Genomic DNA, 14,874 nt, shown 5'->3' with positions numbered 1-14,874 from the left:
ATTTTGCATTTCTGTTCTTTAATTAGATTGCTTCGGTTTATATAAATTTTTGATATTTCTATTAGTTTTGGGGCAAGCAATTTTAACATCTAATTGCTGAGATTTGCTGTTAATTACATCAAATCCTAATAGATGTGCATTACCCTGGAAAAAGTGGTGGAGAAATATCTGTCATCTTGCAAAATATGTACTGTTTCAGCCAAATTGCCTAGATCGCAGCAGCCAGTGATATAAAAATGCCAGTACTGGAATAAGTCCTCTCTGATTATTCTAGTATCAAACTCAAAAACACAACAGCCCTCAGAGCTTTTACATCAAGCAAGGAAACTCTTATCATAAACCATTGCAATATTTCGTGGCACTATGAAAGCCCTTCCCCTCTGCCTTTCCCCAAGGAAAACAGTCCTAGCTTCTGGAATCTATCTTCAAAACAGGTTTCAGAGATGAGGAACTCATGAATCTTGTCTGCATTCTCTCCAATGCCTTCATATTCTTCCTAATGTGTGGTGGTTAGAACAGGGATGCAACACCCCAGCTGGGGTCAAACTAGTGTTTTGTACAAGTTGAGCATAACCTTGTTCTTGGACTCTGTGCTCCTATTAATAAAGCTTAGGATACTGTATGCTTTATTAACCACTCTCTCCACCTCTCCTGCCACCTTCCTTGACTTATGCACATATACACTCAGGTCCCTCTGCTCTTGCACCCCATTAGAATTGTGCCTTTAATTTACATTATATCTCCATTTTTTTGACGACAAAATGAATCACTTCGCATGTCTCTGCACTGAACTTCATCTGCCACCTGTCTGCCCATTCCACCAGTTTGTCTGTGTCCTTTTGAAATTCTACACCATCTTTCTCATAGTTTAATGCTTTCAAGTTTTGTATTATCCGCAAACTATAAAATTGTGCCCTGTGCACTAAGGCCTGGGTCATTAATGTGTATCTGAAAAAGGGTCCCAGCACTGACTCCTGGGGAGTTCTACTACACACCACCTTCTTCCAGCCTGAAAAACATCCATTAACCACTACTCCCTGTTTCCTGTCACTTAGCTAATTGTGTATCCATGTTGGTGGTGCCCCTTTTATTACATGAGCTATAACTTTGTTCTCAAGTCTGTTGTATGACACTATATCAAATACCTTTGGAAGTTCATGTACACCACATCAACAACATTGCTCTCAACAACCCGACTCTGTTACCTCTTCAAAAAACTCCAGTACTTTAGTTAAATACAATTTTCCCTTAAATCCATGCTGTTTTCCTTAATCAGTGACCTTCCCTCCTTCATAAGGTCAGAAGTGGGGATGTTCACTGTGATTGCGTAATGTTCACCATTTGTGACTCGTCAAATACTTAAGCAGTCCATGTCCACGTGCAGCAAGACATGGGCAAATATCCAGCCTCAACAAGTGGAAAGTAATATTTGTGCCACTTGAGTGTGAGGCAATACCATCTCCAACAAGAGAATCTAAACATGGCCTTTTGACATTAAATGAGATCACCATCGCTGAATCCCCCACTAACAAAAACTGAACTGGACCAGCTATATAAATACTGTGGCTACAGGAGCAGATTAGAAGCTAGGAATCCTGCAGTGAGTAACTCGATTCTTGACTCCCCAAAGCCTACTCACCATCTGCAAGGCACAGACAGGAGTGTGATGGAATAATCTCCACTTGCCTGGATGAGTGCAACTCCAAGAACACTCAAGAAACTGGAATAAGCAACCCACTTGATTGGCATTCTCTCCACCACTGCGGCAGCAGTGTACGCCATACACAAGACACAATGCAGCAACTCACCAAGGCTCCTTTGAAAGCACCTTCCAAACCTGCAATCTCTACCACCAAGAGGGACATGGGTAGCAGCTGCAAGGGAACACCACCACCTACAAGTTCCTCTCCAAACAACACACCATCCTACATTTGTTATCACTGGTGCATCATATGGTCTGCATCATTTCAAGGAGGCAGCTCACCATCAGCTTCCAGATGGCAATTGGGGATGAGCAGTAAATGCTTGCCTAGTGAGTGCCACATTTGTCCATGTAACTATTACTTTTGCCCCAAATTGTTATTTTGAGAAAGTTTCCCACTACCAAAATTAAACCGACTGGCCTATAGTTGCTGGGTTTATCTTTAGCAATTCTTCAGTCCTCTAGCAACACCTCTGAGCATAGGGAACACTGAAAAAGAATGGCCTGTCCCTCCATGATTTGCACTGTCACCTTCCCCATGTTCTTGGATGCATCTCTTCTGGTCCTTGTGCCTTATCAAATTTAAGTACAGCTATCCTATCCAATACCACCCCTTTATCAATTCAAAACCCTTCCAGTGTCTGAACTACCTCCTCTTTTATCAATGGCCTGGTTAGCATCCTCTTCCTTGGTAAAGACAGATGCAAAATATTTATTTAATGCCTTCGCTTTGCCCTCTTCTCCATACTTAATTCTCCTTTTTGTCCCTAATTGGCCCTACTCTTTCTTTTTTTGCCACGTTTTTACTATGTATATGTCTGTAGAAGACTTCTGATTCCCTTTTGTTAGCTGCCAGTCTCTTTTCATACTCCCTCTTTGCTTCTCTTATGTTTTTTCACCCTCTCTCTAAACCTTCTATATTCGCCTTGTTCTCAATTCCATTATCCACCTCACATCTGTCACAAGCACTTTTCTTCTTTATCTTAATTTCTATCACTTGTCATCCTTGCAGCTCCGGATTTGTTTGCCGTAGCTTTTCCTTTTGAGGGAATATAGCTTGACTGTGCCCGAATCATCTCCTCGGCACGGTAGCACAGTGCTTAGCACTGCTGCTTCACAGCTCCAGGGTCCCGGGTTCGATTCCCGGCCTGGGTCACTGTCTGTGTGGAGTTTGCACATTCTCCTCGTGTCTGCGTGGGTTTCCTCTGGGTGCTCCGGTTTCCTCCCACAGTCCAAAGATGTGCGGGTTAGGTTGATTGGCCAGGTTAAAAAAAAAATTGCCCCTTAGTGTCCTGGGATGCGTCGGTTAGAGGGATTAGCGGGTAAAATATGTGGGGGTAGGGCCTGGGTGGGATTGTGGTCGGTGCAGACTCGATGGGCCGAATGGCCTCCTTCTGCACTGTAGGGTTTCTATGATTTCTTTGAAGATAGCCTATGGATCAACTACTGTTTTTCCAGCCAACCGTTGACTCCAGGTTTTTTGGCCCAGATCTGTTCTTACCCCATTGACATTGGCTTTCCCTTAGTTAATTATTATTATTCTGGATTGCTCGTTCTCTTTTCCACAGTCCGCCTAAGCCTTATGATGCAATGATCACTGCTTCTTAAAAGTTCTTCTACTGACATTGATCCACTTGGTCCATCTCATTCCCAAGAACTATGTCCAACAGTGCCTCCTTTTCCATTGTACTGGAACCATACTGCTGTAGAAAATTTTCCTGAGCACCATCTAGGAACTCTTGCCTTTATCTGCCCTTTACTACAATCCAGTCTATGTTCAGATAATTAAAGTCCCCATTATAACTACTCTTTTTTTTTTGTGCCTCTTTGTAATTACAATACAAATTTATTCCTCTAAATCCTTCCCACTACTTGGTGGTCCATAGACTACATCAAGCAATATTATTGCACCATTTTTGTTCTAGCCAAATAGATTCCATCCTTGACCCCTCTGTGGCTTCTTCTTTCTCCATACTAAAGTGCTCTCCACTTCTCTTCCTTTCCTATCTTTCCTTAACATTTTGATCCAGGAATATTTGTCACTCTGCAGTGTGTCCTCCTTTTGAGTCAGGTCTCCTGTTATAGCCACGTCATATTCGCACCTATAACTTGCCGGTTACCACACTCCATTCATTCACATACATGCACAGTTACCTTGATTTAGACTTTATTACTTTATCCTTTACTCGTACCCCATTTTAACATACTATTCCATATTCTAGTATTAACTGGCTTTCCTGGTATTCTGTGCACCTTGGTATCTCTTTGATATTATCCCCTGATTCCTATGCCCTGGAAACTTAGTTTAAACCCTCCTCAATAGCACTAGCAAAACATACCACAAGGGACTCAGTCCTGGCTCTATTTAGGTGCAATCCATCCAGCCCCCTCTCAATGTCCCAAAAATCTAAAACCACCACCCACCATCTCTCAGCCATACGTTCATCTACTTTATATTCCTATTTTAAATGCTCACTTACACATGATGATCAAAATTTTTAGGTCTTTCTCATTAATTTCTTACCTAGCTCCCTAAACTCTGACTGTAGGACCACATCCCTTTTTCTGCCTGTGTCATTCATACCAATGTGGTCCACAACTGCTGGCTGTTTTACCTTCCCCCACTCATGGATACTTTGTAGCCGCTCAGTGACATCCTCAGCAGCCACAGAAATGCTTATTTATTCCTCTATCGAATCACGTATCACTATTGCTCTTCCAGTCTTCCTTGTTTCCCACTTGTACAGCTGAACCACCCAAGTGCCATGGACTTGGCTCTGGCTGAACTCCCCAGATGAACCATCATTCTCATCAGTATTCAGAACTGAATGCAGATTAGAGAATGGGATGCACTTAGGGAGCATCTGTACTACCTGCCTGTTCTTTTGTGACTATCTGGTGGTTATTCATCCCCTCAGTCCTTGCATACTCTAAAGCTGTGGCCACATAAACGTGCTATCCATAAAGCACTCAACCTCACAGATGTGACGCAGTGACGCCAACTGCTGCTCAAGTTCTCAAACCCAAGTTGCTACAACTGAACAGTTCCTGCACATATGGTTATCCAGGACACAGAAGGCTCCCTGGAGTCCCACATAGCATAGGATGGAGATCAAAGGAATGCTGACATTTTTCTATTTATTAGTTAACCTTATTACTGCTAATGAACCTTGCCAATACTAATAAATCTTAACTGCTGTTAAACCTCATTAAAATGGATAAATCCTACTAATACTTAACACAACTTTCTAGTAGTAATAAACCTTCCTTAAAAATAAAACTCAGGACTCAGCAACTATTCACATGTTGTTTATTATTAATACTTTATATTTTTAATCATTTTTAGCCTGCTAGTTGTTTGGACTTGGTCCCGAAGCGACAATACTCACCAGCCACTTGGGACGTTCTTTTGCTGCCATACCTTGATTTTTGTTTCTGAATGTGCTTCTGAAGCTACAGCCTGTGTAACACCCTGCCCCGCTTTCCTCTGAACCCTTGCTCTTTCTCTTGTGTTTTGGCCCAAAGTTGTCTCCAAACCCTAATGTTTTTGCGTTATGTTGAAATTCTGTAGTTCCTAGTTTTGACCACTAGAGTGAGCTCTATTTGCACTTTGGAGGCACCTTGTGGTCTTAACTGGTACTGCAACATTAAAAAGTGCCTAAGGCTCTTTCTACACTGTAAGAGTTTTAACAACAGGAGAAAATAAATTTGCTACCAAATAAACCTGTTGGACTTTAACCTGATGTTGTTAACTCTTACTGTGATTACCCCAGTCCAACACCGGCATCTCCACATCTTTCGACACTGACAGGAAGGATAATGTGTTACATTGTTGGAGCGGCTCTATGTATCATGTCATTTACCTGTATATTTTTCAGGGGCCAGATGTTTTAACTAGAAGTTCAGAATTGATCCATTCTGGAGAGTTGACTAAAATCTCATGCCAAGGAAAGAGCCAACAGAGAACATTTTTTCTGTTTGACCATCAACTGTTTTTCTGTAAAAAGGACTTGTTGAGACGAGATATGTTATACTATAAAGGACATATTGACATGGATGAGATAAAAATACTGGACACAGAAGATGGTAAAGACAAAGATTTTAACATTAATGTAAAAAATGCCTTCAAACTGAGAAGTAAATCAACAGAGGAAGTCTACCTATTCTGTGCCAAAAAGCCAGAAGACAAACAGCGCTGGCTCCAAGCATGTATAGATGAAAGGAAAAGGGTAGAAGAAGACAAAGAAATGGGTAAGTTTGATTTCTGAACATTACTCGAGGAAAAATAGGTGCAGCAATTGATTTCCTACCCTCCTGTGTGGGCAGTCATTCTTCATGGAAAAACTTGACAATGAGACTTTACAGAATAATTACAGAGCATGGTAACCAAACAAAATTCAGTCTCAGCAACACTTACAAACTTCTAACATTCCGTTTCCCCAACCAAGAGGTATCAAGGTCCAACTGATGCACCTATTTGAGGTTAGATAAGGTGGGAATATTCTGCGTGCATTGCTTAGCTAGCCATTGACTACATTTGTTGGGAATTTGGAGAAGCACAATGGATCACTCTGCAGTCACATTGCTTTCTTTCATTACCAATGTAGCAAAGTGGAAGCTACAAATGTAATGTACTTGACAGTTGAATTTTTTGTGTTTCCCCCCTAACTTGCTTCCCATAATTCCTTAAGGCAGTACTTTTCCCAAGAACATATCCTTATGTTTTATTACAATGAATTGTAATTGCTTCCATTGCTTTTGAGAATCTGCTTTTATCATAGCTGAGTCGAGAGATTCTGGGTTTGAAATGGAAACATCACTTCATGACTTGTGCTCATAATTTGGGCTGGTACTTCATTCAAGTAAATAGGGAATGCTGCATTGTCGTAAGTGTTGCATTTGAGATGGGGATGTTAAACCGATGCATAGTCCAAATAAGCAAATGGACATAATAGATCCCATGCCACCTTTTTGAAAGAGAGCCAGGAAGTTTCCTGTTTCTCTCATTAATATTCATCCATCAACAAACACCACCAAAAACAATGAATGGTCAGCATATTTTGGGGACATTATCAAATATATATTGGCTGCTGCACCAGCCTACAAACCAAGTGATTGTATTTCAAAAATTTAGTCATTGTCTCTGAAGTAGTTTGGGGTAAGTATTATATAAATATAAATCTTTCTTTTCAGAGTTACCAACAAATGTCAAATCTCTAAGGTATCATCAACCCAGTATATATTAGTTGCTTTGTGACTGTGTTAAGTGTCACTACCAGTGTAATGATTTGGTGGCTCTATCTCCTATTCTGATCCTTAGTTAAGCTCCTGATCTGAGTAGTTCTATGAAAGAAAGAGAAGGAAAGTCAAAGAGGGAAACTCCTTCTTCGTTTTGGCAATTGGCAACAAAGGGATTTCATATCGTTAAAAGTATAAAAGTTCAGTAACCGTTAACTTTGCTCAATAACTAAATATTTAAATGTCCAAAACCATTACTGATCTGATTAATATGCTAGTATTTAAGGCATTGTTATGAGTTATTTAAATTAATTCCAAAGATCGATCTTAAGATACTAAATCTTCATTATACTACTGTGCTACCACTAATGTGATTAAGTGTCCTTCTATTTAAAGAATAAAGATCATTTGCACAGGCTTGACACCTGATTGAAGACTTGGATGAGTTGTGTTCCTTCTGAACTACAGAAATGTTCATTTTCTATATATTACATCAGAATATAGATCAGTGTACTATGAATGAAAATACAGTGACATTTTGCATCATGTACCCATGTTTTATTGAAAACAAAAACTGGAATATAGTATATCAGTAAGTATTTGGGAGAGGAGCTTCAGGTGGAACACTTTGTCAGAATTCCTTCTTTGCCAGCTGTTTTCATTCTGCAAGTACATCATCCAAATCCATGTTCATGATTCAGTAGATTAACATGAAGCTCAAAGAGAGGTACAGGTGCCACATAGAGGAGGAGGAAATGGGATGTGACTCATGTATGGGAATCATGAACTCAATAGGCCTGTTTGAACTTGATGCTGATTTCAAGCAGACTTCATTTTCACTGGTGGAAGGGCTTGCTTTATTCTGCAGCATGGAGTTATGAATTCTTAGAGAAGTTATAAATATAAAAGGCAGATCAGCTCTGAGGCGCTGAAAACTTATTTAAATTGCCAGCCCTTTAAAAAAACTGCCAGTCTATGTCTGAGAGAGTTGGGGGATAAAACTTGTTCTAGGATGTTTCAATAGCTGTTTGTTTACATAACCCTAAATGCTATCATTTTAGCAATATTAATGTTTGGCTGCTTTCTACTTTGTAATCATGTTGGGCTTTGTAAGTTCATGGTTTGATCAACAACTTCGAGGTAATTAAAGGATTTAGCAGTCTTTGATGTCTGGTTATGAATATAAGACTATTTTAATAAGGGACTAAATACTTGAGGGAATTTAAATGCTTTGAATGGCTTTCTTGAATGCTTTTTTATATAGTGAATGCAAATAGATATTTAGAACCGTATTATGCAAAATGCATATTTTTGCTTCAAGTAGATTATGGACTATGTTTGTAAGGGTCATGTATTAATGAAGAATTTTCTTTTGCATTAATCTTCTTTCAGGATTTGTGATACCAGAAAATCAGAAGAAGCAAGCAATGATAAATGCCAAAAAATCCAGGCATGGGAAGATGAAGGGTGAGTAGGAGTACATATTTAGAAGGTTTCCGTTGTGTAGTGTGATAAAATATTTAAGGAGTTTACACAGGCTCCAGATTTTGAGCAGATCCAATTTCAGTGTTGCTTTTAAAAAAATGATGTCAAACATATTAAAGACTTAAAAAAAATGATGATCTTCTGGATTCGGTTTGATCGTACAAGATCATTAGAGGAATTTTTTAATACTTTTAAAATCCCTCTCAGGGTTTTACCTGTTTTTTCATTTCTCCGAGGAAATTACAGGGTGGATAGGGAGTGTATGTATTGTTTATGTATACTATCACAACTGTGTGGGATGGGGTAGATGGACCAGCAGCTCATTTCCTGTTTGACATTCTGATATGTTTGCAGTACATAGCAATTGGCAAACTGCAACTTATTCATAGCAACCAAAATAGCTTTAATTTCCCACTGTTCAGGTTAAGAAATGTTCAGGTAAACATGATAATAGCATGTTGTTGCTAGAGAAACAATGAAAATGTAATAAAACCCCAGCAAGTAACTTTTTTAAAGATCTTAAGGAAAGGAGTATAATGTGACTTCAAACCCTGTACTTTCTTCAAGGGCAGAGGAAAGAATAGTTACAGCTAGTACTTGCAGTCACTGAATACATCAGAATCCTTTTTATTACATGAGATTACAGGATTTCTGATTTTTCCCATGAAAACAAAAATCATTTTGACATCATGAGCTCATTTTTAGAAAATAGAACATAGAACATTACAGCGCAGTACAGGCCCTTCAGCCCTCGATGTTGCGCCGACCAGTGAAACCAATCTAAAGCCCCACTAATCGACACTATTCCAATATCATCCATACGTTTATCCCACAACCATTTGAATGCTCTTAATGTTGACGAGTTCACTACTGCTGCAGGCAGGGCATTCCACGCCCTTACTACTCTCGGAGTAAAGAACCTACCTCTAACATCTGCCCTATATCTCTCACCCTTCAATTTAAAGCTATGTCCCCTCGTGTTAGCCATCACCATCCGAGGAAAAAGGCTCTCACTATCCACCCTATCTAATCCTCTGATCATCTTGTATGCCTCTATTAAGTCACCTCTTAACCTTCTTCTCTCTAACGAAAACAACCTCAAGTCCCTCAGCCTTTCCTCATACGATCTTCCCACCATACCAGGCAACATCCTGGTAAATCTCCTCTGCACCTTTTCCAACACTTCCACATCTTTCCTATAATGCGGCGACCAGAACTGTACGCAATACTCCAAGGGAGGCCGCACCAGAGTTTTGTACAGTTGCAGCATGACCTCCTGGCTCCGAAACTCAATCCCTCTACCAATAAAAGCTAACACACCGTATGTCTTCTTAACCCTATCAACCTGGGTGCCAACTTTCAGGGATCTATGCACATGGACACCCAGATCCCTCTGTTCATCCACACTACCAAGTATCTTACCTTTAGCTCAGTACTCTGTATTCCTGTTACTCCTTCCAAAGTGAATCACCTCACACTTTTCTGCATTAAACTCCATTTGCCATCTCTCAGCCCAGCTCTGCAGATTATCTATGTCCCTCTGTAACCTGCCACTTCCCTCCGCACTGTCTACAACTCCACCGACTTTAGTGTCATCCGCAAATTTACTAATCCATCCTCTACGCCCTCATCCAGGACATTTATAAAAATGAGAAACAGCAGTGGCCCCAAAACAGATCCTTGCGGTACACCACTAGTAACTGAACTCCAGGATGCTTCTTTATAGGACCCTGGTTAGACCCCACTTGGAGTACTGCGCGCAGTTCTGGTCACCTCATTACAGGAAAGATGTTGAAGCCATTGAAAGAGTGCAGAGGAGATTTACAAGGATGTTGCCTGGATTGGGGGGCATGCCTTATGAGGATAGGTTGAGGGAGCTTGGTCTCTTCTCCCTGGAGAGACGAAGGATGAGAGGTGACCTGATAGAGGTTTACAAGATGTTGAGAGGTCTGGATAGGGTAGACTCTCAGAGGCTATTTCCAAGGGCTGAAATGGTTGCTACGAGAGGACACAGGTTTAAGGTGCTGGGGGGTAGGTACAGAGGAGATGTCAGGGGTAAGTTTTTCACTCAGAGGGTGGTGGGTGAGTGGAATCGGCTGACGTCGGTGGTGGTGGAGGCAAACTCATTGGGGTCTTTTAAGAGACTTCTGGATGAGTACATGGGATTTAATGGGATTGAGGGCTATAGATAGGCCTAGAGGTGGGGATGTGATCGGCGCAACTTGTGGGCCGAAGGGCCTGTTTGTGCTGTGGCTTTCTATGTTCTATGAATATTTCCCATCAACCACCACGCTCTGTTTTCTTACAGCTAGCCAATTCCTGATCCAAACCACTAAATCACCCTCAAACCCATGTGTCTGTATTTTCTGCAATAGCTTACCATGGGGAACCTTATCAAATGCTTTGCTGAAATCCATATACACCACATCAACCTCTTTGGTCACCTTCTCAAAGAATTCAATAAGGTTTGTGAGGCACGACCTACCCTTCACAAAACCGTGTTGACTATCCCTAATCAAATTATTCCTTTCTAGATGATTATAAATCCTATCTCTTATAATCCTTTCCAAAACTTTGCCCACAACAGAAGTCCAGGGTTGTCCCTACTCCCCTTCTTCTATCCTCCAGTCTTCTGGCACTGTTCCTGTAGACAACGATGACTCAAAGATCAAAGCCAAAGGCTCTGCAATCTCCTCCCTAGCCTCCCAGAGAATCCTAGGATAAATCCCATCCGGCCCAGGGGACTTATCTATTTTTACCCTTTCCAGAATTGCTAACACCTCCTCCTTATGAACCTCAATCCCGTCCAGTCCAACAGCCTGCATCTCAGTACTCCCCTCGACAACACTGTCCCCCTCCTGTGTGAATACCGACAAAAAATATTCATTTAGTGCCTCTCCTATCTCCTCTGTAAAATCCCTGCTGTCCTTTTGCTGGATGTAATAATATGGCTAAATATCTACTTGTGTTGTGCATGGAATATACAGTACAGATCAATGAGATTGGCTGGAATTTTCTGGCCAATCTCACCGGTGGGATCCTTTGTGCAAAGCTGAAGCTTTGGGTTAATATCATGTGTGATGTCTTTTTGGCGATTCAAAATTCTGCTTCACTTTGGTTGGGATTGGGGATGGAAGACAAGAGGAAGCCCTATTCTTTCTGACCTGATGTAGAATAGTTTGGCCATGGTGGTCACTGCACAAAGTGTTGCTCTATTCACAACACTGTTTTAGTTGAAAGAAGTGACATTGATGCAGAAGTAAAGAACCAACAAAGAAGAGTACAGCACAGGAACAAGCCCTTCGGCCCACCAAGCCTGCACCGATCACATTGTCCTATCTAGACCTACAGCCTGTATCCCACTATTCCCCAACTGTTCATGTGTCTATGCAGATAAGCCTTAAATGTCACTAACGTGTCTGCCTCAACCACCTCACTTGGCAATGCATTCCAGGCCCCCACCACCCTCTTTTTAAAAAAACTTCCCTGTACATCTCTGCTGAACCTTTCCCCTCTTACCTTGAACTTGTGCCTCCTTGTAATTGTCATTTCTGCCCTGGGAAAAAGCTTCCAACTTTTCATCTTATCTATATCCCTCATAATTATATAAACTTCTACCAGGTCACCCCTCAGCCTGTCTATCCAGGGAGAACAATCTCAGTTTATTCAATCTCTCCTCATGGCTAATACACTCTATATCTGGCAACATCCTGGTAAACATTTTCTGTACTCCCTCCAAAGCCTCCACGTCCTTCTGGTAGTGTGGCACCCAGAATTGGAAATGGTATTTCAAATGTGACCGAACCAACGTTTTATATAACTGTAACATAATTTGCCAGCTTTTATACTCGATGCCCCGGCCAATGAAGACAAGCATGCCATATGCTTTCTTCACCACCTTTTCCACCTGTGTTGACACTTTTAAGGATCTGTGGACCTGTACTCCCAGATCTCTCTGTGTTTATGCTCCTGATGGTGACAAAAATGATTTTAAAAAAGCACATTTAATGCAGTGGGTATCAGTGTATGCATGAATGCGGACATATTTGTTTTGTTGTTCATTAGATTGTTTGATTCTGATTAAACAGTTAATTAACAGCAATATATGATTCTCCAATATTTACTGTCGTAGGGGTGAATTATAGTGGATTTTCAGTTCCTCCTTCACATCAATCGCTGCATCCACTCCACCAGCGACACATCACTGTGCCTACCAGCCTTCCTCAGCAACAAGTGTTTGCATTGGCTGAACCCAAACGTAAACCTTCTCCCTTCTGGCACAGCTTTACCAAGCTGACACCCTTTAAGAAATGAAAAGCCATGGTTACCGTAAGGAGAAAAATCCAATCAAATCATTGTGGAGATCAAAGATTCTGGGAAATCTTCCCGCTTTGAGTAGATGAACAATAAAGAGCCATCAATTATGAATGTTATACCTGCTTCTACTCTCCATATAGCTCAATTGAGGCCTTCCTGACGTCTACAGCAGCCAGGCAATGAAGATAATAGAACTGTGAAGCAAGCAGTTACCAAAAGCTGCAGTTTCAAATGTACTCTGGTTAACTCATAAAATATTCTCACATTTTACAGAGGATGAGTACATATTTTCAGTAATTGAATTATGCTGTTATTGAGAACAGTTGCCAGTATTCTGTCACATTGGGCCTTTTCATTCCTTTCTGCACATTCATATTAGATATTTTAGTTAACCATTAACCCCTTTGCCTTGATATTTTATGGAACAGTGATGAAACTGAAAAATTTGCAAAAACCCAGTTGAGACAAAAAACAAATGTGATTCTACTACAAATTTGTTCAAGAAAGCACATTATTAAATAAGAGATGAAACTGGTTGGTACATAGACATTTTAAACAAGCAAATGTTTTGAAACCTGAAATGTGAAAACCACATTGCATATTTTGTGTTTAGGAGTTCCATATTAATACGAAAAGTCAGGAATATAAACAAAATGTTTTTATAATAGTGTCTTCAATGTGCTTTAAATGTAGATGACTGCAGATGAATTTCTTCATTGCAACAGAAACATTGTCATCTAGTGCTCGAAAGGGAAATCGAGATCCGTCTGATCAGTATTTTTTTTTTACCTGCCAAGGCCTTAAAGTTCCTTGTTTACTTGTATTACAGTAGCACAATAGGGCTTCTTTCTCATTTTCCATGTGGCATTAAATCCACAGTGTTAATCGAGAGTAAATTTAATCCTCACCATTCCAAATGAAGATTACCAAAACAAACATACAGGACTTGGTGCTTTTGTTTATATTTTGCTATTTATGGCATGGGCTGTGAGCACCAAAACCAAACTACTGTGTCACCAGTTCTAAGTGGAATGTTTCTTAGTGAATACCTTATGGAATTGCTTCATGTTTCCAGGAATGGCATTCAGCCCTAAATACGCATGGAGTACCAAAATTGTGATTTTTTTTTGCACCCATTTAAGTCTTGCCTTTTGGACTGTGAAATAACACAGTCCCATTGCTTTGTCACTGTTGGGGAAATTTGTAGGAAGAATGTCATAAAATTGAATAGCGTTTAAAAATGTTTATTTATAACCAAAATATTTGGAAACAATTACCTTTAAATTACAAAGGAAACCAACTGCTGGGGAAATGTTGCTGGCAAACTGCAGTGCAGCTTTTGTGAACCAAAGAACACTAGCCATAGTGACTAGTGATTAATCAGTACTACATTACTCCCCCGTCATTTTGCAGGTTTTGAAAGTATCCAGTCAATGGATACTTACAAATTATCTGTAATACAAGAATTGCTTTGTATATAATGTGGATCTGTGTGTCTTGAAATTTTTATTGAGACCGATTTTTCTTTTGTGACATTTACCACGTCATATAATAGTGATGTCTGGTGTATACTGTTACATTTCTGTGCAGTCTTATGAGCAGATGGCCGCTTCAAAACCATGTAATTGGCTGCTGTACAATATTGTTATCTCGAGCATAAATGTACATAACTAATGTAACTAATTTTTGTAGATTAGTTTTATTATGTTGCAGCAAGTGAGTTATCTGCAGTTAATGTATGAAAACGATTGCTCCGAAGTCATTTATTTTGGTGAAATAAATATGATTTTCTCATTGTAAAACGATGCTTGTTCATTTTTAATTAACATAAAAGGCTGCTTTTTTATGAGACTTGACAATGTTCACATCTGCCTGCAAAAGATGAGTCAACAGCTACATATATCACATTTTGAGATATTGTAGGATCTTTGTTTTTGCCCTTATTCTTTCATTCTGTCCTGAATGCCTGTTTCTTGCTGGATTAAGCACCTCCATTACCAGCTGTCACAAGTGGCCATCTTTGTATGGATCTACACACGGAGTGTCAGCATAGACTGAACAATGAGTTGTATCTTCAAAACCCCACAACTTCCCAAAGCACCTTGCAGCCAGTGAAGCACATTTGAAGTATA

General features: G+C 40.2%; 1 protein-coding gene across 3 annotated transcripts in view; it reads left to right on the top strand.

Moving 5' to 3' along the window:
- The window catches only part of LOC144500067 (spermatogenesis-associated protein 13-like), a 108,009-nt gene extending 93,475 nt beyond the window's left edge, over positions 1-14,534 (top strand). For all 3 annotated transcript variants that reach the window (XM_078222838.1, XM_078222839.1, XM_078222840.1), the window contains 3 exons: positions 5,581-5,953; positions 8,333-8,407; positions 12,558-14,534. In XM_078222838.1, the coding sequence (XP_078078964.1) occupies positions 5,581-5,953; positions 8,333-8,407; positions 12,558-12,739 (630 nt within the window). In that variant the 3' untranslated portion in view covers positions 12,740-14,534. The remainder of the gene's footprint in view (positions 1-5,580; positions 5,954-8,332; positions 8,408-12,557) is intronic.
- The last annotated feature ends 340 nt before the right edge of the window (positions 14,535-14,874 follow it).

This window comes from Mustelus asterias, chromosome 10, assembly GCF_964213995.1.
Source record: "Mustelus asterias chromosome 10, sMusAst1.hap1.1, whole genome shotgun sequence".
Lineage (NCBI taxonomy): Eukaryota > Metazoa > Chordata > Chondrichthyes > Carcharhiniformes > Triakidae > Mustelus > Mustelus asterias.
Note: the sequence above shows the minus strand (reverse complement) of the source record. Positions and strands in the feature narration are given on the sequence as shown.